Source organism: Carassius gibelio, chromosome B8 (genome assembly GCF_023724105.1).
Source record: "Carassius gibelio isolate Cgi1373 ecotype wild population from Czech Republic chromosome B8, carGib1.2-hapl.c, whole genome shotgun sequence".
In the NCBI taxonomy this organism is placed as follows: Eukaryota; Metazoa; Chordata; class Actinopteri; order Cypriniformes; family Cyprinidae; genus Carassius; species Carassius gibelio.
Window position 1 is genome coordinate 16,380,757 of NC_068403.1, and position 22,799 is coordinate 16,403,555.

Consider the following 22,799-nt stretch of genomic DNA (forward strand, 5'->3'; position numbering starts at 1 on the left):
CACCAGCCTCAAGCTTCAGCCGATCACTGTCACATCTTCCTCACAGTCAATGAAATTTACAGGTGAATATCATATTTTGTGCGCATTTTATTTCTGTTAGTTAGACCTATGGAGTATCTGCACCACAAAACTTCATAGAAAGTGCATAAGACTATATTTTAAACTTTTATTCATAAATATAAATAATAATAAACATAGTGGATTCCATCTGGCCCTTTTTATATATAATATAATATAATATAATATAATATAATATAATATAATATAATATAATCAGTGATTATATTTGTACTAGCCAATATAATTTTTTTTAATTGCCAGTTTTATGATTTAGGCTGCTATTGGAAGCTTATAAAAAGTGTATTAAATGATTTTCAATCTCTTAAAATGTTAAGAAGTCTCATTTAAATATTTTTTTTTTGATTAAAGCTTTAGTGTAAATGCTATTTTGTTTTTTTTAAAGTGCACAATAGTATGTATTTATTATTAAAGCCATTTTATAATAATTGTTGATTTAAAACCTATGTTGCTGCATCCTTAATTATTACTCATTAGAATTTAAAATGTTATACTGTAGTAAATCAGGCTGTTTTACCTACACCACAGCCAATTGATTTCAGAAACACTGTGAGATTGTGTGTGTGTGTGTTTAGGAGTGTGCTGACAGAGATTGATGAGAACTTGGCCGTGAGAGCCCTCATACAGGTTTTCACTGTCTGCTTCCTCCAGAGACGGACTGGACAGAAACCCCAGGTACAAACTGACTTCATGAAGGTGAATGTGTCATTTCTCCGACACTAGCAGCACCAAACTGAATCGCAAAAATAATGATTGTTTCCAAAAATATGGAGTCCCACATAGGGCCATAAACAAGAGAAAACAAGACAGAGAAATGATGCATTGACTCTGTGGAGTTTCATATGATTGGCCGGTCTGTTTGGTGCTACTAGTGGCTCTAAAATGACACAAAAGCGGTGTTTCACATTTGGAGTTGTTGTGATATCTGTATGCATTTATGATTTGTAGGATCGTCTACCACTCAGATCATTCTTCCCACATGTGATGCCCAGTTTACTAACTCCTTTACTGACGGCACCATCAGGTACAGCACCTCTAACTATCTCTGAGAAATTCAGACCTTCACTTAACAAGACAGCATCATTGAAATAGGAAAAAAGCCAGTGAAAGCCAGTGTTATTATTATTATTTATATAAAAAAGAAGACAAATAGATCAAGTAGAATTAAAATAGAATAGAATCGAGAGGTTAGAGGGTCAAATAAAGATGGAACAGGTGTGTTTTTAGTCATTTCTTGAAGATAGCTAAGGACTCAGCTGCTTGGATTGAGTTGGGCAGCTTAATTCCACCAGGAGGGAACAGTTAATGAAAAAGTCAGTGAAAGTGATTTTGTGCATCTTAAGGGTTGGCACAATCAAGTGACTTTCACTTGCAAAATACAAGCTTCTAGATGGCACATATATCTGAAGTAGGGCATTTAATTAAAGGGTTGCAGAGCCAGTGGTGGTTTTGTAGGTAAACTTGAATGCCTTGTATGCACATAAATTCATTAAATATGCACATATGTTAATATATGCACTATGCACATATATGTTTATAGCACATATATAACAATAGGTACATTAAGCAAGAGCATTCAAGAAATTAAATTAACAAATATAAAATTAAAACACTATATAGATTGATCTTAAAGCAACTGTATTAAAGTTTTTCAGTCCAGAGTGGAGTGGAGTGAATTTTCGCTTTGTATTTCGTTTTTTTATTAACATTAAAAGAAGAGTTCACCCAAAAAAATTCTGTCATATGTCTGGCAATTTGTCATAGTGTTTTGTTTTTATGCCGTCATTAACTAACTCAAAATTAGTTTTAAGCCTGAATGAGTTTCTTTCTTTGGCTGAACATAAATGCTGTTTTGAAGAACATAGAAAACCAAAAAGTTGCTGGTCCACAGTGACTTCCATTGTAGTATTATTATTATTTTTTACTTTCACATTTAATGTGGACCATCAACTGTCTGGTTACCCACATTCTTCAAAATATCTTCTTTTGTTTTCAGCACAAGAAAGAAATTAATACAGGTTTGGGACAACATGTGAGTGAGTATATAATGACGAAATAAAATCTTTAGGGTGAACTATACCTTTAATGTTTGTCGGCAACATGTTGGCCTAATGGTTAGAGAGTTGGACTTGTAACCCGAAGGTCACAGGTTTGAGTCTTGGTGCCGGCAGGAGTTTTAGATGGGAGGGAGTTAATCAACAGCGCTCTCTTCCACCCTCAATACCCATGGCTGACATGCCCTTGAGCAATGCACTGAACCCCCAGTTGCTCCCCGGGTGCTGGATATATAGCTGCCCACTTCTCTGGGTGTGTGTTCATGGTGTGTTCACTTCTCACTGCTGTGTGTGTGCACTTGGATGGGTTAAATGCAGAACACCAATTCTGAGTATAGGTTACCATACTTGGCAAATGTCACGACTTTCACTTTCAGGCACACATCCTTTTTTCTCTCGCCTGTTTACTTTCATTTTAGACATAACCAACTGAGTCTTTATGTACACCTTGTGTGTGTGTTTTTTTTTTTTCAGCATTAACACAAAAGTTAACTTCAGTTCAGTAACCAGGCGCTATTTGACAGTCTTTAGTGTGCGCGCTTCAAATGTAGACGTTCAGAAAAAGCGCACGTAAAAATTGTTATATATAAATTATTTAATTAAATTTAAAGGGGTCATATGACGTTGCTAAAAAGAACATTATTTTGTGTATTTGGTGTAATGCGAAATGTTTATATGGTTTAAGGTTAAAAAAAAAAACTATTATTTTCCAAATAATGTACATTGTTTCTCCTCTATGTCCCGCCTTTCTGAGACATGTCCATTTTTACAAAGCTCATCATTCTGAAAAAGAGGTGTGCTCTGATTGGCCAGCTATCCAGTGGGTTGTGATTGGCTGAATGCCTCAAGGGTGTGACGGAAATGTTATGCCCTTTCTATACTGTGATGCTGTGTCCCAGCATGACGAGACGAAACCAATAAAAACCCTTTACAAACGAGGCATTTATTGCATCCAGTGGGGACTAAACTACTGATGATAATGACTTATACTGTCTTTTTACGCGTTGTGTTGCGTATTGTGCTGCGTAAACATAAAACCATGTCTGCATTTGTGATGGGAGAAATGACAAACAACAAATGACAAACTTTACTCTATACTGCTCAAAACTCGCGTTTGAATAGTCAGGGGCAAATTCTTTCAATATAAACATACTTACAGGCTGTGAGTCAGAAGCGCCAGACTGTCCTTGCAAATTTGGAATTCACAGACTTTATAAAAACAGACTTTGTCACATTGTAGGCTACTGGTTCAGTAACCACTCCTCATCCTCTGTAAAATGCGCTGCACACATCTGAATATTTGGTGGATTAATTGAATTTAATTAAAATACTCCGCAAATCATTTTACACCAGACTGCTTTGTGAATGAGGGTCAGTATAAAGCAGGTTTTGCACAAAGTTTGCTCCTGAAGGATAGAGCAGTGCCAGCTGTTCGTGATTCAGCTACACCTCTAGAAGAAGTATCAAGTGTTAGTTTTCCAAATTGCCTTTCTGAAAGAGTTTCTTGTCTACCATTGTCTGTCTGTCGCTGATGCTGCCTCACGTGCTACCAGAGTGATCGTAAATAAGATTGCTGGAGATAAAATTGCATATGAAATAGAGGTGGGCATAGATACATTTTTTTAATCTAGATTAATCTCACTGTGATCTTGAGATTAATCTAGATTAAAATGGCTCATTCGAATTCTGACGAAGGCATTCAGAATATGTGTTACACAAATAAAATTGACAAACAGTAAGTCTTTGAGAAGGGGTTTATCAAGCTAGATGGTGCATTAGAAAAGGGGCTCATCTCCTGTTTCCAAAATGTATCACAAAGTGCTTGAAAAAACTGTAAACTAATTCCACATTGCACAAGGTGCAAACAACATTACTCCTGTTTCACACCAATGTTTAAGGTTTTTTTTCAAGTTTGTGTGTCTCAAGGTACAGAAACCAGATAATAGCACTGGATAGTCTTCAATGTAAAAATGAAATATACAATCAAACCTACATTTATTCAGACACCTTCAACATTTCTCACATTATTACAGTTTTGCTATATATATCAAAAATTATATCTGGTTTCTGAATAATTTTTGGTTTGACTGTTAAAACCACAAAGAAATTCAGTCAAGAGCAGTGAGTGATTTTCATTTTCATTTTCTTAGATTAACATTACATCAGCCAGTCGCTAAATTAGGCGCGGTCACTTTAAGAGACCATGAACGCATCCAATATAATACACATCCCATTTTTTTCCTCAACTGTTTACTTTCACTTAAGAAATAACTGACATTGTTTTCGAGCATAATTTCCAAGGTGGATATTTTGACATATTTTGTATGTATTTGTTGGCACAAGAGCAAAAATAAGCAAATTCGATGTTCAAGTGTTTTGAGACGCCTTTCTCGAGAAGGGTCTGGCTGCAGACTTGCACTTGACTCTCAGACTTGCATTCTCAGACTTGCACTCCCAGACACTTGTGCTTCCGCTAGCGACGTCACTTGCAGTCTTTATTATTATTATTATTATTTTTTTTTTTTCTATTTATTGATAACTTTTTGTTTGAATCTTTCTTTCAACATTTTACAACAGTAGCCAGGTGGTGAAGACAAGAAAAAAGAAACTAAATTACAATGTCACTTGCAATCGCTACTTGCACTCTCCGCTACCTGTGACGCAATCAACACAAATCGTGCTTGTTGCCAGTGGAGACAAGAAGCTGTGGTGGTGAATAAACGATTAAAACTAAATTAGTAGGCCTACTACTATACACAAAGTTTTTCGTTAAGCGTTTTCCTCCTGTAGAAAAAAACAAACACTTAATATGGCATAATGTATTAGGATACGTTAAGTTCAATTAAAAGACCAAATTCGATATATAGTTATTATTTAATGTACAATAAGGCAAGCAGATGGCTATGAACACAATGCGAACACTTAATGTGGCCTCGCAGTGCGTTAAATTGTACATTAAACGTTTTCCTCCTATAGAAAATCATCATAAATAAAACACATAATGTAGCTTAAAGGACAAAGACAGTGATATAAACGAGTTGTAGACAGTTTATTCTATATGGAAAAATGTTTAACGCGAAACTTTGCGCGTTGCGTTTATTCACCACCACAGCTTCTTGTCTCCATTGACAACAAGCAGGATTTGTGTCAATTGCAAGTGTCGCAGGTAGCAGGGAGTGAAAGTAGCGATTGCAAGTGACATTGTAATTTAGTTGATTTTTTTCTTGTCTTCGCCACCTGGCTACTGTTATAAAATGTTGGGAAGTTCAAACAAAACGTACAAAAAAAAAAAATCAATAAAATAAAAAATAAAGACTGCAAGTGACGTCACTAACGGAAGTGCAAGTGTCTGAGAGTGCAAGTGTCTGAGAGTGCAAGTCTGAGAGTGCAAGTCTGAGAGTGCAAGTCTGAGAGTGCAAGTGCAAGTCTGCAGCCAGACCCTCTTGCCTTTCTCTGCGCGAGCCCTGAACACCAGAACACCGTGGTGTTGAATTGGGCTCTTTCACATATTTTTGTTTGTTCAAACTGCGATTTGTATTTGTTCGTTCGGGTGCAGGAGGAACTTCGAGGTGAACTCCGCAGAAGAGAGCTCGGTTCAGTGTCGCTGTCCGTGATACGCGGCTCTCTCTCTCGTGCGCACCTAACGGCACGCGCTACTCTGTTCAGCTTTTCCGCGTCTAGTTTTTGGATGCTTTAATGTTTAAATCGACAAGCGGTACGGCTTAACAACACGTGAGAAAGATAAGCTTTTGTGACGATGCGCAACAGTGGCCCGTCAACTGTCCTGAGCATCTTTTTAGGCTGTCCTCAGCGAGTCAGTTATATAAAATATCAAGGTGAAAGTCATCATAGCTTGCTTAGTATAGACCCAGCTCCCAACCCAACTTTGAGAATAGATTAACGGCGATATTTTTTTTATCGCCCGATAAGAGTCTTGCGTTAACGGCGATAACGGCCCACCACTAATATGAAAACAATGTGGAGTTGACCGCTGGAATTAGTTGAGCTCTCTTCTCCGGGAGCACCAGCTCATCTAAAGGGAAACACGGAAACGGTGTGTTTTGGCTCATACCTTAAAAGTGGCAATTTTAAAGCTATAAAAAAATTATCTGTAAGGCATTTTGAGCTAAAACTTCACACACACTCTGGGGACATCAGAGACATATTTTACATCTTGTAAAAAGGGGCATAATAGGTCACCTTTAAATGAGTTGTTTATACAAATCAATGGAATAATGTGTAGCTGTAAGGCTTTGGATGGGATTACTGTGTATTATTAACATTTTCCGAAAAATATTCATAAACCAGCCTGGACGATTTACCAGCAAAAACTGGCACACTTCACACTACAGCTATCATTTCAGGTTTATTTTTTTTAATTTTTTTATAATAATTATTGAACTTTTCAGTAAGATAATGAATAATAATAAATATATACAATATATGACAAAGAAACCAAAGAACCAGCAAGAAAAAACAACAAACAACTACACCGATAATCTTTAACCCTAGATCTTAAACCTGAAAAATTACCAGGTTTTATGATTATGAGGACACTGATTATAAACTGAAACTGACATAAAATTAATTTACTTTAAATTACTTGCTTTAAAAAGTTTCTTAGTAAGAAGTGCATGTCAGTCACAGGCAGCCCTATATGAAGGACCATTTAAAAATAATTTTAAATCTCAGATCTAGCAAACTACAATACTTTTACTCAAACACCAGCCACACCCCCTTATTCAAAACCATTACCCCACGCTGTCTGAACTTGATTCAGTATTGTCTCAGTGAGTGGCTAGAGATTTATTTAAATCCTTCGTCCTAAACCTCCACCATCTAAAGTCCCAAAGCCTGGCCTTATCTCCCTCCCTCCATCAGAGCAGTACTAAACACACAGGCTCCTTCTTCCTGTACCCACCCTGCCCGCCTCAGTCCAGTTCTCTCATATCTATCTCTGGCTTGGCTCCCAAAGGACCTGGGGCTCTTCAGTGCCTCCTGAACTCCAGAGGATATTCTCACAATGCCACCTATTCTATAACCAGCACAACAGAAGAATAGCTGCAGACCTCAGGTGCCTGCTGCTCCAAGTTTTTTTTTTTTTTTTTAGGATTATTTGTTTGCACTGGTTCAATTGTCATTGTACATGGAATGACTGACGTGAAGGGGAGCCTTTGTCTCTGAAAGGAGACTGGTGAATGCTGGAGCTTAGTTATTTACTTAAGCTAAAGATAGATCATGATTCTTTGACTCTGGCATGTCTTTAAAGGAAAGTTCATCCAGGGATAATTTTCTCATTAGTTACTCCCTCTTAGGTCATTCCAAACCATGTTTTGGTCATTTACCAGAAAGTGAATGGACAAAAATTTTAATTTTGAGATTGTTAGAGTAAGTTAGCTCTGTTTGATTTTTCACAATCACTTTAAGCTGTTTTAATTTTCACTCTGAAATATTCATTATATTTTACAATTACATTTTTCCTTTGACTCCAGTCTTTACTATCACATGAATCTTCGGAAATCATTGTAATATGCTGATTTGGTTCTCAAGAAACTTTTTTTTTTTTATTGTTATCAATTTAATGGAAATAAAGTTGCAACAAAGTGTACAATCCACAACACAACAAAATGAGCACAACACAACAAAATCAAGATACAACTCAATGGAAACAAGTTATAACACAACAAAATTAACACAACACAATGAAATTACACAACACAATGGAAACAAGTCACAACACAACAAAAAATTACACAACGGAAACAAGCTGCAACAGAGAAAAAATTATACAAAAGAAACAAGCTGCAGCGCATAAAAATTACACAACAAAAAATTACACAACAGAAACAGCCGCAACACAATGAGATTACACACAACAGAAACAAGCCACAACACAATGAAATTACACAACAAAACAGAAACAATCCACAACACAACAAAATGAACACAACAAAATCAAGCTACAACACAATGGAAACAAGCTATAACATAACGAAGTTAACACAACACAACGAAATTACAAAACACAATGGAAACAAGCCACAACAATGAAATTAGCACAACACAACGGAATTACACAACACAACGCAAACAAGTCACAACACAACAAAATTAGACAACAGGAACAAGCCGCAACTCTAACAAATTACACAACACAATGAAAAATCACACAATGGAAACAAGCGGCAACACAACAAAATTACACAACAGAAACAAGCCGCAACAAGTTGCAACAATGTAAACAAGCCACAACACAACAAAATTTGCACAACACAATTGAAACAAGACGCAAAACAAAGAGATAAGCACAACACAACAGAAACAAGGCACAACACAATGTAAACCAGCCACAATTTAATAGAAACAAGTCGCAATTAAATCGCAATTTAACGGAAACCAGTCAAAACAATGGAAACAAGCCACAACATAACAAAATTAGTACAACACAATGGAAACAAGCCACAACACAGCAAAATAAGTACAACACAGAGAAGCAAGTCACAACAAAATGAAAGTAGCACAACACTCAGAAGCAAGTAACAACACAGTGAAATTAGCAGAACATAATAAAATTTGTTATGTGCTGTTTTGTCGATTTTGCGGTGTTGTGCACTAATGGATTACCGTACTTAAGGGATAGTTTATCCAAAAATGTATATTTTGTCATGATACTTACTCTAAAACAGTTTTTTTCTTCTGCAGAACACAAAAGTCAATTTGTACCCCATATAATGATAGTCAGTGGGATTTATTATCAGTTGCTAAGTTCACCTCATCCACCTGGAAATCAGTTTAAAATGTGTCTCATTTCTAAATTTTTCATTTCACCCCCTTTCAGAGGTTCCCAGGGAAGCCTGGCTGGATCATCTGAGCTGGATCAGAAGTTTACTTCAGAGCGTGACGGAGAATGAGGAGGCAGGGGAAGATGTCAGGTGAGATGAGCTTCAAGACACCCTACACTTCATTGCTGTCTTATCATCAGCAGTGCTGTTACTTCAGAGATTTCCCACACAGTAACCCTGTATGTTTCTAGTTCACTCAGGCTTGCCACAGGTGGGTATTTGGACACAGATGACCTGATATTCAGTGATAGGTTTTCATCTGAAGTGCATGGCTGCTTTTCACAAATTCTTGTCCAGTCTGTCCACACCATGTAGTAGTATCAATGTCCTAGATAACAAAAATGTTTTATTTTATGTTTACCTTCGTACAGATTTCTTCAAAGTCCATTTAAAATAAATGTGCATAAGTATAAAATGTATTTTTCATTTGCCATTTACCAGACATACCATACATCGTTTTATCCTTGGTGTGAATAGACTTACTGACAGCAGTTATTTTCACATTTGGTGTGAATAAACTTATTGAGAAACAAGGGAAGACTCAAACAACTTTTACATGACATAGATTGGAATACATAATTTGTAATTATTAAATGGCTTTTTACCAAATAATTATATTAAAAAAACTGTAATTGCTTTTTCACAGTATTTTTATCACTTATAATAAGTGATAAATTATCTGTGCAAGCTGCATTTTAAATTTCTCTGATTATTAACCAGTTATGTGGTCTAATGCATGTGTGTCCTCGTGTATACAGTTCTAGGAAAATACATGCATTGTAAGCATTTTAAGTAATAAGAGTGTCAGCTGCAGGTGTCATCAGGATATTATCGGAGAATAAACCAGAACTTGAGAGCTCAAGAAGCTCGAGAAGCTCTTTTAGTTTGAGCAGCTATCAGTGCTGTCCAAACTCGCTCAGCCTTCTCTTTGTACTGTAAGCCATATGTATCAGTAAATAATTGTTAGGTTCTTTCTGTGTGTGTTTGGGTGGATGGTGATTTTCCAGGGCGTATCAGGCTGTCTTTGAGGCTTGGTTCCTGCTGGTGCAGTGTGGGTATTGGGTGGACACAGCTGTTGAGCTGCTTGTTCTGGCAGCGCCTGAGAACGCCGAACCGCTGCTGTGGCTCCTGACGTTCTTCCATCACCCCACCAATAGAGGGCACCAGAGGTCCCAACAAACCGTAAGAGATCTAATTATGGCGCTGAAGTCAGTCAACCTTACGTCACAAGTTAAAATCCACAAAGTGAAGCAGACTGGAAAATTACTGATGGCTTCCTCCTCTTTGTTTTAATCTCAGGCAGTGGCCAGAGAAGCCTGGACTCATCTAAGGATGCTATTTCTCACTCGTCCTCCCCCTCCCAGACACCTCAGTGCTGTGAAAGAGCTCCTGTCCTCCTCCCTTTCAGCAAACCTCGTTTTGCATTTGTTTTCAAACTTCACCGTCTTTTCCCACGGACCTGTTAGCATTATCACTGAAATAACTGACAAGGTGAGGTCTTCACTGATTCAGATTTAGCACATTGTAAAATAACATTCACCTCCTCAAATGCCAGAGGTTTGGTCATGCGAACCCGGTGGCCTATTCAAGACGAGACAAGGGCAGTGTGCAGCCCAATTAAGTTGTCATCGGTGCCTTTATTGACCTTACGCTAGTTCCTGTGGTATGCAGAGAACAACAGAATAAAATAGGCTGCTGGCTGGCAAAAGCATTTCAGTCTCTCTCACACACACACACACTTTACAAAAACAAGCTTAAACGCTGAGAGCTGCTCCCTTATAGCAGCAAGGTAAGGCTTAGGTTTAATAAAGTCACCTCAGCTTTGTTTACATACAGGGATAGTTTATGCAAAAAGCACAATTTTTCACCCCAATGTTCGTTCTAAAACCATGTGATTTTATTCTATGGAGAACAGATAGATTTAATATCATTATTCACTATTGGTAATGTTTCCCTCCAAAAGCTTTTAACTCTAGTGAACGAATTTGAACTGGTCCAAAAGAATGATTCATTGACTAAAAAAAAAAAAGATTTATTCAATGATCTGATCACTGTGCATTAACAAGTTTAAAAAAAAATTGTTTTTCTAAATTTCTTTGATATAATTGAATTTTCTCTATTGTTTTTGTCAAAATTTCGATTTTTTTAAATGCCTTTATTATGTAAAAATTTCAAGTATTATCTAATAATATAAATTTTTGCAAGGTCATAATTTTTATTTATTTTTTTGTCAGTAATTTCAACATTTCATGTAATTTTTCTGATTTACTACAGAGTGATTTATTTTTATTTGTAGATAACAGAAATGGGCTTGCATTCCTTTCACCTTGATTATGCCAAACCAATGTTTGAGCTCATTTTTGGTCTTTGCTGGTCTTTCTGGCTTTTGGCCTCAGACCTTTTCTGCTTCTTCAGCCGTGTGTGTATTAATTCTCCCTTTATCTTTGCTGGTAAAGACAATAATAATTGCTACATTGTCAAATTTTCGCTTTTCTCACCAAACTACATTAAATGCTACTAGTGTACAGAGTGTCAGGATTTTCTCAGACATTTAGAGAAACACAATGGGTCACATCATTTATTCATGGTGAAATACACAGAGGGTTGTGTCCTGCACCCTACAAAATGAAAACTTTTTATAGAAAAAGTCTCAATCCTTTGAGAATTGTAAGAAAAAGTTTTTCAATTTGCTCCAAACTATTACACCTTTTAAAAATTCTTCTCTGTGTTCCACTAGAAAAGTAACATGAGAGTATATAATGAATATTACTTTTACTACACACTTCATGGGCTCATCTCAATAACTTCAGTGGTCCAGTGGAAATTGTGAGGGCTGGTTACCTAAATGTGTGTGTTTTGTGATGCTGGCAGGTGCTGACTGAGGCCGCTGTGAAGCGCAGGGCACTGTGGATCCTCGCCTCAATTCGCTGCAGACTAAACAGTGCCACTATGCGGGACGACAGGGTTCATTCCAGGCTGAGGACTCTTCAGGACGCCCTCCTTCAAACCTGAGATCCTTGGATAGAAACTCCTAGCTTCGAGCGCTCGCCGAAACTATTTGTTAGGACAAGGAATCCTTGCGTGGCTCAGTTACGCACAGAAAAGCTGGGTGGGACGATATGGCATTTATAGAAGAGAAGCCCAGCTGCCATTTTTAACTTCAAAAGCAGTGGGTGTTCTCCCCCTAAACCCAAGAGGGGCCTCCACACTTGATGTATTGAGCCAAATAAAAGGAACACATGTATTTCTATCTGTGTGTTTGGATGACATCAAACGCGAATGGGAGAAAGTAAATTTCCAGGGATGTGATTGCTGTCAGATCTGTGGTTGTATTTCCTGAGTGTTTGGACTCGGAGTCTTTGTTGTTTGACTGCGCAGCTCCATCTAGCTAACACGCCGTTTGTCTTCGTTCACTGTCCTCCCACACACTCTTCTGACAGGAGAGCATGCCTGAGTCCTTCTCACCATGTGTGTGTGTGTGTGTACTCCCAGCGCAGGGCCTCTTGAATAGTTTAGTCTCTGTGTACTGTACTTTCTAGACTCCATCATCACCAGTGCTTCTCCCTGGGTCTCCGTCTCCCTCTAGGGCCATTTCCTCTGAGAGTTTTCCCTATTCAGACCGCTCAAGCATGTGTTTATAACTCAAAACTGGGTCATACTCAATTTACGGCCTTGCTAAACTACATAAGGATGTGCCTATTGTCTTTCATTTGGATGCTGTTCAATTACATTTAAAGGAATAGTTCACCCAACAATTTAAAATCAGTTTCAATTTCCAAGATTTGCTTAATTCGAGTATTTTTTTGTGAAAATTTTGTATTAAATTACTGCCTCCAAATGAAAAAACCCATCACCATCTAAACCCACAAATGCTTTTTTTTAGAAGAATTGTGGACTGTATTGACTTGTGAATGGTGTTAGTTCAGTGCATATTTCTCTCCTGATTCAGACGATTAAACTTTTTCAGTACAGGAAACCGTATCATGGATAGAGGAGTCCTATTTTAAAGTCCTGAACTCTTTTGCAATGAAGAAACAAACTTGCCCACTTTTTGGATGGCCTGAGGGTTGAGTACATTTTCAGCGGTTTTTCATTTTTGGGTGATCTATTCTTTCAATACTTATATGAATGGAACTAGTTATGTCCATAGTTACTTAATATTAAGTTTTTGTTGAACAAATAAATGGCTATTATATGAGACCACAATTATAATCATGTGATGTTAACCTCAGAAATGTTCCTGAATGTGTGAAGTGCTTTAAAACACTAACAGTGAGTATATGGTGACATATTTAGTGTATAAACATGCGTCATCAGCACATATCTCTACCCCAAACATTTTCTTGCTATCTGATCGTGACCCTGGATCTTGACATGGTGGGCGCGGGGTGAACGAGTTCAGAAAGTGCTGATGTCGACTACAACATGCACGGAAACAAGATGTACCTTGGTGTGGAAGTCCAGGTAACCCATCCCTTTAAGACTTCAGAATGACACATACATTTGTGTGCAGTTTTCATTTTTATTTCTGACAATACTAAATATGACATTCTAGTCTTTATTTGATGTATTGAAGCTTAAATGTGTGATTATTTTATTTTTTTAATAGTCCATTCCTTGTTCTCTCTGATCATCAGTGAGCTGTAGACGGTCAGATCCTGCTTGATTTCCCTGAGTTTAGCATGTGAGAAGACCAGAGAGATCTGAAACCTGCAAAAGAGAAGACAGGAAACCTTATGATTCATGGTCATGACATCAGAAATAATGTATCAAGGCAAGTTTATTTATACAACAGAAATGTACGTAAAAAGGATTTTAAAAAGTAATAAAAGATGCAATATATATATATATATATATATATATATATTTTAAGAATAAGTATAATTTTTGTCTTGAAATGCAGCAAAGTTTGGAATATGTGTCATTATTTTATCATATCTGGACTCTGAACCCCTCGTTTTTATTTGGTTGATTTATGCATATGTGTCCATTTTTGTAGTCTGCATGGGGATATTATATTCAAATTATTTATATTAAAGTTTAGGCAAAAAATGATTATTTTATTTTGTTTTACTTTTTTACACATCTTTTCAAAATTTACCTTTAACTTTTCATTAGTTCATATTAAATGAAAACAAGTTTAATTACTAAAACTAAAACTCTAAAATGCGTGGATAGTTGGACATATAATCTAATATAGTTTTACATTGTATGTCCAACAATCCACATATTTTTTAGTTTTAGTAATTAAACTTGTTTTATTTCAGATAGTTAGCAAAGGAACATTTCTCATTTTCTTTGGTAACACTTTATTTTAAGGAACTATCCTTGCTATTAACTAGTTGCTTATTAACATGCATATTACTAGCATACTGGCTGTTTATTAGTATTAATAAACCTCATATTTATATCTTATTCTCCATGACCATATTTTAAATCCCTTAAACCTACCCCATAAGTAAACCTAACTTGCTAAATATTAATAAGCATGCAATTTAGGAGTTTGAGGGAAATCGTAGTTAATAATGAATGTGTTCCCTATTCTAAAGTGTTACCATTTTTGTTTAAATTTTTCTTAGAATATACATTTTATTTCAGCTTCAGACTTTTATTTAACAATAACAATACTGATGTATGCATTTGGTCTCCAAGCTATGCCCACTTAAAGTGTACTGAGATGCATGTGTGTAGAAGCAGAGATGAGTTGGGGGTGTGTGGACCAGACTCCTGTTCCTGCTGAACTGAGCCAGTGTTTTCCACAGTACTGTAATCAGCTCAGTAGGCACGGGAGGCCAGGTCCATCTATCTCTCACACTTCAGCATGGGCCACTTGATGGAAGGATCAGATATGTGATAATGCGTTTCAGCTGAAGGTGCTTAGCACTTCATTTCCCACAAAATATCTCCTAATGACATTTTAAATACAGCCCCGTGCAACTAATTCCATTTTTACTAGCCATGGATGGTAATGCATCTTTAAACAGCTTCTAAATATAGTCATTTATGGCCAGCTTCTCCACAGCTTCATATTTAACTCCTACATCTGTCATGACTTAGAAGACGGCATGCTGGCTGCTGGCCGTCCGCTAACTCAATCTGCAGAGGTCCTTTAAAGAACAACTTCCTGTCTCAATTGCCGTCTTTCATTTCATTTCACCCATCAAAGCTAAAAGTGGAGCTGGTTTTGAAGTCCAGAGATGCAGATGTTTGGTCTGTGTGGCAATGTCTCGTCCACATTTCCCAGAATTTGCTCTGGATTTTGTGGCCCAGCAGTAGGAGAAAGAGAACTATTTTGTTCTTTGCATAGTAGAGGTACACAGTGATGCTAGAAGACTTGAGTATAAGGAGAAGTCGATAACTCCTCATCTCACTGTGGGCTCCATTAGCTCAGTCAGTTTCTCTTCAGTCCTCATTACAGCCATCTCCACTATCTCACACTTGCTCTTCATCTGTCATGCCAAGCCGAGCGCTCTCGGCAAGAGTTTATGCTTGTCGTGAAAGGGATCTCACAATCAGCTCATTATGAAGGCAACCACGTTGTATTGCACTGCTATGATAAAGTTTCATTTCACTTCAGAAACCCTCAAAGAAAGTTTGCACAATGGTATATGAATTCTCAGTATGATCTGAAAGCACCATATGCTGGAAAATGTTTTGATGAAGCAATTGGGAAATTAGCCACGGGGGTGGAAAATAAGGGTATGAAAAACTCAATTCATCACCTTTTACAAAAAAATAAGAAATGAAGCATATTCACTTAAACTAACATTTCAAAAGATTAGAGCTGACATTATTTTTTGCTTACCAAGGCTGCATTTATTTGATCTAAAATACAGTTAAGAAAAATTAAATAAAATTTTGTGAAATAGTATTACAATGTAACATAACTCTTATATTGTAATTTTCAATCTTTGGTGTCACTTGATAATTCAGAAATCATTTTAATATACTGATTTACTTATTTTCAATGTTGAAAACATTTGTTCAGCTAAATATTTTTGTTTTGATTTCATCCAGGATTCTTTGATAAATAGAAAGTTCAAAAGAACCTTATTTGAAATTAGATTTTTTTTTTTGTAAGAATGTAAAATTTCTCAAATTTCTCAATTTAATGCATCCTGACTGAAAAAAGAAGAAGAAACCTTGCCATTAGTATACTTTTTTTTTGTAGCGGATGCATTCTTAGTCCTGACGTAATTTTCTTGAGCAGTTAGTCAATTGACCCTTCACAGGGAGTTTGATTGACAGGCGATCTGACCAATCATAACGCATAATCTGCTGTTTTCATCCAACAAAGGAGACAGGAGAGTAGATTAATGTTAGACCTACTGATGCTCTTTCATGTTTATTTTTTGCTATACCTAGTGAAACGTTAGAGTTCACGCACCGCATGAACTAAGGCGCTACAGTGATCTGTCATGACACATGGCTCAAAGAGCACCCCAAATTTTTTTTGTGAATTTCTTTACAAAATGATGACATCTGAAAGCAGAGACTTTGGGTCAGATTAACTCAACAGAGTAAATTAGCATTAGACCGCAATTCCATAAAAGCATCATTGGGAGGGGAAAATTCAGCGGGTGATTTAACTGACAAAGTGCATATTAAACAACAGATGCATAATGACCAGCACAATCTATTACGAGCAGTGCAAATAACTGCCTGCTTTAAGATGCTTTTTGTAGGGCGTTAAATAATGCCGCAAATACCAGTGAACTGACGTGCATAAATTGTGTTGTGCGATTCATTTAAATACTCCCCTCCAATAAATTTACCAATCGAAACTCTTACAAACGCATATTCAACAAGCGAGTCACAAAAATAACTGTCCACACCTTCTCAGCACAAATTTCCCACTGTGTGTCTTTAGTAAATCTTGACACTAGTAATTAAACGCCTAATGGGGGTTTGCACTGATGCAAGCTGATAGTAAATCTTAACCCACAATCTAAACTATAGACACGCTCCACCAGCTTTGTCTTTCATGCCATCTTCTGTTTCGCATACTTCTTTGACAAGCGAATGTACAATCATTACACTTTTAGCACTTTGCATCTGTAACGAGATGAAGAAAAGTGGGAAAAGCCATTCCCCGAGGCCTCTCTCCGCCTGTCATCCTCTCATCAGGTGCAGAACTTAGCCACTGTGAACAAAGAGTTCAATCACTGTTCACCAATCAGCTAAGCTCTGCACCTGCTCTGAGAGTCTCTCCTCGACACTCCTTCACCCACGCCGCTCGTCGGCAGGGAAGCGTTCCTCCTCTGCATTTTTTTTCTTGTCATCCTGTCAGAGGCCCACAGAGAAAAGCCATGTCTTCTTTTATTTCTATTTTCTGGAGCTGCATTAAGAGGGTGCCTCTGGTTGCCATAGCAGCCGTCCGAGCGGCGGTTGTGTGGTAATCCCTGGCAATGTGATTTTTATCTTAAGTCACAAATCAGCACGCCAGGAACCCACACAGCCAGCAACATGAAAGGCAAAACCTGCAGATCGTCTTGCTCTCCTGTGATGGAGCACGCTTGGCTGGGCCGCGGATATGTCCCTCATTATCCCCATCAAGACGTATTTCACAGGCCTCCAAACTCCAGAGACTCCAGCCCTCCCTTATGAGGAGCCGCTCGGATTTCAGCCCTGACACATTTCTCAGGAGTTCTCTTACACTTGTGGGATATTTTTACTGTTTCTGAAGTACACCGATTGTAATCGGCACACTGAGTATTTCTGAAAGGCATGAACTATGGCTGCTTTTAACATCTAAGGATGAAGGGAACTTTCAAAGTTTTTATTTTGAAAACTGACTGGATTGTTTTTTTTTTTTTTAAACGGCTTTCAGCTTTCTCAAACTCCACAAAAAAAAGAACCAATGATATGTAACAGTGCATATGATAAAGAGAATGGAAAATCTATGAAAATCCAGTTTTAAATGTGCTCTTTGTATTCATGTTTTTTTTTTACTTTTATACTGTTTTCAAGAAAAGTAAAAAATAAAATAAAATAAAATAAAGAAACTGTTTTTTCAGTTTTCATTTAAGTTGTTTTTAATTTTCAGTTTTAGTTTTTTTGTGGTTTTGTTATTTTTTTCTTTTTCCATTTAACTTTATTTTATTTTGGAAGTTTAGTTAGTTATTTTATTATAACTTCAACAATTTTCTCAGTTAATAGTTTTATTTATAAATTTAATTCAGCTTTGTCCATCTAATACACACAGTCGAAAACACACATTTCTATTTAGCCTTCATTTATTTTGGACATTTTATTTTAGTTATTTTAGTACTTCAACTTCAACATTTTATTTTAATTTTACTTCAACATTTCTAATTTTCATATGTATGAAAATAGTGTGTGTGTGTGTGTGTGTGTGTGCATATATATATATATATATATATATATACAGTATTGTTCAAAATAATAGCAGTACAATGTGACTAACCAGAATAATCAAGGTTTTTAGTATATTTTTTATTGCTACGTGGCAAACAAGTTACCAGTAGGTTCAGTAGATTGTCAGAAAACAAACAAGACCCAGCATTCATGATATGCACGCTCTTAAGGCTGTGCAATTGGGCAATTAGTTGAAAGGGGTGTGTTCAAAAAAATAGCAGTGTCTACCTTTGACTGTACAAACTCAAAACTATTTTGTACAAACATTTTTTTTCTGGGATTTAGCAATCCTGTGAATCACTAAACTAATATTTAGTTGTATGACCACAGTTTTTTAAAACTGCTTGACATCTGTGTGGCATGGAGTCAACCAACTTGTGGCACCTCTCAGCTGTTATTCCACTCCATGATTCTTTAACAACATTCCACAATTCATTCACATTTCTTGGTTTTGCTTCAGAAACAGCATTTTTGATATCACCCCACAAGTTCTCAATTGGATTAAGGTCTGGAGATTGGGCTGGCCACTCCATAACATTAATTTTGTTGGTTTGGAACCAAGACTTTGCCCGTTTACTAGTGTGTTTTGGGTCATTGTCTTGTTGAAACAACCATTTCAAGGGCATGTCCTCTTCAGCATAGGGCAACATGACCTCTTCAAGTATTTTAACATATGCAAACTGATCCATGATCCCTGGTATGCGATAAATAGGCCCAACACCATAGTAGGAGAAACATGCCCATATCATGATGCTTGCACCTCCATGCTTCACTGTCTTCACTGTGTACTGTGGCTTGAATTCAGAGTTTGGGGGTCGTCTCACAAACTGCCTGTGGCCCTTGGACCCAAAAAGAACAATTTTACTCTCATCAGTCCACAAAATGTTCCTCCATTTCTCTTTAGGCCAGTTGATGTGTTCTTTGGCAAATTGTAACCTCTTCTGCACATGCCTTTTTTTTAACAGAGGGACTTTGCGGGGGATTCTTGAAAATAGATTAGCTTCACACAGACGTCTTCTAACTGTCACAGTACTTCCAGGTAACTCCAGACTGTCTTTGATCATCCTGGAGGTGATCATTGGCTGAGCCTTTGCCATTCTGGTTATTCTTCTATCCATGTTGATGGTTGTCTTCCGTTTTCTTCCACGTCTCTCTGGTTTTGCTCTCCATTTTAAGGCATTGGAGATCATTTTAGCTGAACAGCCTATCATTTTTTGCACCTCTTTATAGGTTTTCCCCTCTCTAATCAACTTTTTAATCAAAGTACGCTGTTCTTCTGAACAATGTCTTGAACGACCCATTTTCCTCAGCTTTCAAATGCATGTTCAACAAGTGTTGGCTTCATCCTTAAATAGGGGCCACCTGATTCACACCTGTTTCTTCACAAAATTGATGACCTCAGTGATTGAATGCCACACTGCTATTTTTTTGAACACACCCCTTTCAACTAATTCAACTAATTGCCCAATTGCACAGCCTTAAGAGCGTGCATATCATGAATGCTGGGTCTCATTTGTTTTCTGAGAATCTACTGAACCTACTGGTAACTTGTTTGCCACGTAGCAATAAAAAAATATACGAAAAACCTTGATTATTCTGGTTAGTCACATTGTACTGCTATTATTTTGAACAATACTGTGTATATATATATATATATATATATATATATATATATGACTGAAAAGAAAATCTTGAAGAGCTTTATATAAATAAAAATAAAACACTTATTTATATAGGTTTATTTATATAAAACTCCTAAAGATTTTCTTTTCAGTTATTACATTTTATCTTTTACAGAATTTTAGAGCATTTTGATATGAGTTGCATCCCCTTGACATTTTGAAATGTAGATCCCACAAATTAAATATTTCAAACAAGTTTTAACACGCGCACAAAAAAGTGCTGATCACAGCAAAGATGTATTTGAATAATCATATCTAAATGTCATTTTTAATGTATTTCTAAATAACAAGACAAAAAAGTGTCACACCACAGCCCCCAAAATTAAAAACCTGAAAAGCACAACACCCATTATTCAGGCCTAATAGCTTTTCCTGACATTGTTTGGCGTGTTTCAAAACAACAGGTGTAGTCTACTATCAGAATTTAGCACATTTCAGAGCACGTCTGAGTGAGCCAGACGCCCAATGATTGCTGAAGAATTATTGACACCGGCTAGACGCTGACCTCTGAAGACAAACAGGCTCTTTGAGAATGAAAACGCTGCATTAGCGCAGCACAAATTGGAGGATGATCGTTTTGACCGGTGTGATTCATCTAAGTCATGTGACATAAACCACAATGTCTTGGAAAAGCCACCCGTCTCCAGCCACTGAGTCCCCAAACAAATAAAACTGTCTTGCCGGCAGATTAAAAGCACCTTAGCTTCACCAAAAATGCCTGTGCGGGACGACTAATGCATTTATCTCAGGGCCCATAAGTCGTCTCTTTCCCAAAGTCTGATGAGCAGCCCGTGTCGCTCGGTTAAACAGAATAATATCTTGGAATGATGGTGAGATAGACGGCTTCAAAGCCAGACAATTACCCTTTCTTCTGCTCATGGTTACTACCATAAATCAGTCCACCACAGCTTTTAAGGAAGCAACAAATTAGGAGTTGTTATGTGGACCAAGGGAATCCCTCCCTTGTGGAGGAAGGAATTTGATGCATTAAGACCCACGTCTCTCCTAAAGCCCCATCTGAAAAAAAGATGCTGACCCGTTTCTTTTCTGGTGCTTGGGAATTGTTTGAGAAGCACATTCCGCATTCACCGTAATACAAACAGATCTGGACAGGCTTCCTGGAAAAGTGCAGAAGAGGCAGACGAGGGCTTCTGGAAGAATGTGAATGTGGTGGTGGCCAGGACTCTGGGAGGGGATCTTTAATAATGTGGAGAGTAAAAACAAAAGGGCTTTTAATGACTTTTGCATCTCTCGGGTACTGAGTGACATTTTTCTTCAAAGCAACTCTTACATAATATGCTATATTTTTATGTCAAATGTGTCCAAAAATAACCAAGTAATGGGAGGCGCTGTTACTCAGCCATTAAAATCTGTTGACGGTGCAAGTTGAGACGGCATGAGCTGATTGTAAAACATCTCTCGATTTCCAAAAGCCTTTTGTAGCATTTTTTGAGAGTGAGACCATTCAATTTTTGAATTATCTTGTCTTCAAACTATAAAAAGCTTAGAAGGGATGTGACGCTCTTACCTGATTTGACTGAGTTCACAGAATCATTTCCTCCACAACTCTGCATGCTGATTGGTCCATATCATCTTTGATGAGGGAAAGGCATCGGCGTGCTAGTGCTTGCTGCCGGGCGTCTTCCTGGACCATCAGCTCACCATACAAATACACACCCATGGCCTGCCACACACACACACACACACTAGAATCAAAAAGTGTTCTTTATAAGAGAGAGATCTAAGCTCTGTTTCGTTTCTAAACCTAGTGAGCTCCCTTCCAAAGCAGCAACCTGATTGAAAAGTAACCTTATAAATGACGGATAAATTAATAAATCAATATATATATATGCATACATACATACATTATTGTTTTATTAATGATATAAATATATTTATATCAAGTAAATATGTGTTTATTTATTTTTCACCAAGATCTTTGCACTGTATTCTGGGATTGACTTTTCTAATTCTGTCTTTGGCAAAAGTTACATATATCAAAAGACAAATGAAAATAACTTCTGAAATGTGTCATGAACATGCCTTAAAAGGCTGCTCATTAGGTCTGGGAACAAGAGCACTGAGAACTGCTCATGTACCTGGTCATGGATCAGAAACTGCTCAACGTCTCGGTATGCCGCTGTGTGTTTGTGCTTGACCGCAAGTTCACACCAGCGATGTTTCACCTAATGAGAAAGAGACGGATAGAAAGTGATTAAACAAGATGAAAGCAGCTCAACAGCTCTCTAATAACACTGAGCTCACGGGACGTCACCCCCTGCGGGAATCACGCATTTGGGGAAATCTGGGAAAGCACATGACTCTGGATTTGTAATCAGTGTGTTTTACGTCGAGGCAAGCGCATGTCAGTGGAGGTGTGTGCTCTGTTTATGTTCGATGTTCTCTCTCTCTCTCTGTCTCTCTGGTGTATAAATGGAGGCTGTGTTAGAGCAGCAGAGTGGAGAGATCACAGACTGGCTCTGTCTCTCCCTCGCTCTCATTCCTCTTCTTGTTCTCTGCTGTCATTCAACTCTTTCTTCACAGTGACCTAACAACAGCAGGGCTGAGCACGGCCTAAAACCTGACCTCATACGTACACTGGACATCTCATTACACTTCTCTTTCTCTGTCACACTGAAAAGTATTAGGAGTGACAACTGTATTTAAAGGAATATTTCAGGTTACATTATTTCATTTTTCTATGTACATGATCAATCAGCAGCATTTGTGGCATAATATTGATTATAATAAAAATAATCTCAAAT

The 22,799-nt window shown here is 37.3% G+C and overlaps 2 protein-coding genes across 5 annotated transcripts in view; one reads left to right on the top strand and one right to left on the bottom strand.

Annotated features, from left to right (window-relative positions):
* The window catches only part of fancc (FA complementation group C), a 29,631-nt gene extending 16,451 nt beyond the window's left edge, over nt 1-13,180 (top strand). Inside the window, exons 9-15 of the mRNA XM_052563519.1 lie at nt 7-62; nt 654-753; nt 1,027-1,102; nt 8,971-9,064; nt 9,982-10,156; nt 10,274-10,465; nt 11,846-13,180. Coding sequence (XP_052419479.1) covers nt 7-62; nt 654-753; nt 1,027-1,102; nt 8,971-9,064; nt 9,982-10,156; nt 10,274-10,465; nt 11,846-11,986 — 834 coding nt within the window. The 3' untranslated portion in view covers nt 11,987-13,180. The remainder of the gene's footprint in view (nt 1-6; nt 63-653; nt 754-1,026; nt 1,103-8,970; nt 9,065-9,981; nt 10,157-10,273; nt 10,466-11,845) is intronic.
* Nucleotides 13,181-13,476: 296 nt separating this feature from the next.
* The window catches only part of aopep (aminopeptidase O (putative)), a 75,929-nt gene continuing 66,606 nt past the window's right edge, over nt 13,477-22,799 (bottom strand). For 3 of the 4 annotated variants that reach the window (XM_052563518.1, XM_052563517.1, XM_052563515.1), the window contains 3 exons: nt 22,134-22,220; nt 21,563-21,718; nt 13,477-13,684 (listed from right to left, as the gene is read on the bottom strand). In XM_052563518.1, coding sequence (XP_052419478.1) covers nt 21,578-21,718; nt 22,134-22,220 — 228 coding nt within the window. In that variant the 3' untranslated portion in view covers nt 13,477-13,684; nt 21,563-21,577. Of the gene's footprint in view, nt 13,685-20,252; nt 21,232-21,562; nt 21,719-22,133; nt 22,221-22,799 lie in introns of those variants that run through there. The other variant, XM_052563516.1, reaches the window with a different exon arrangement.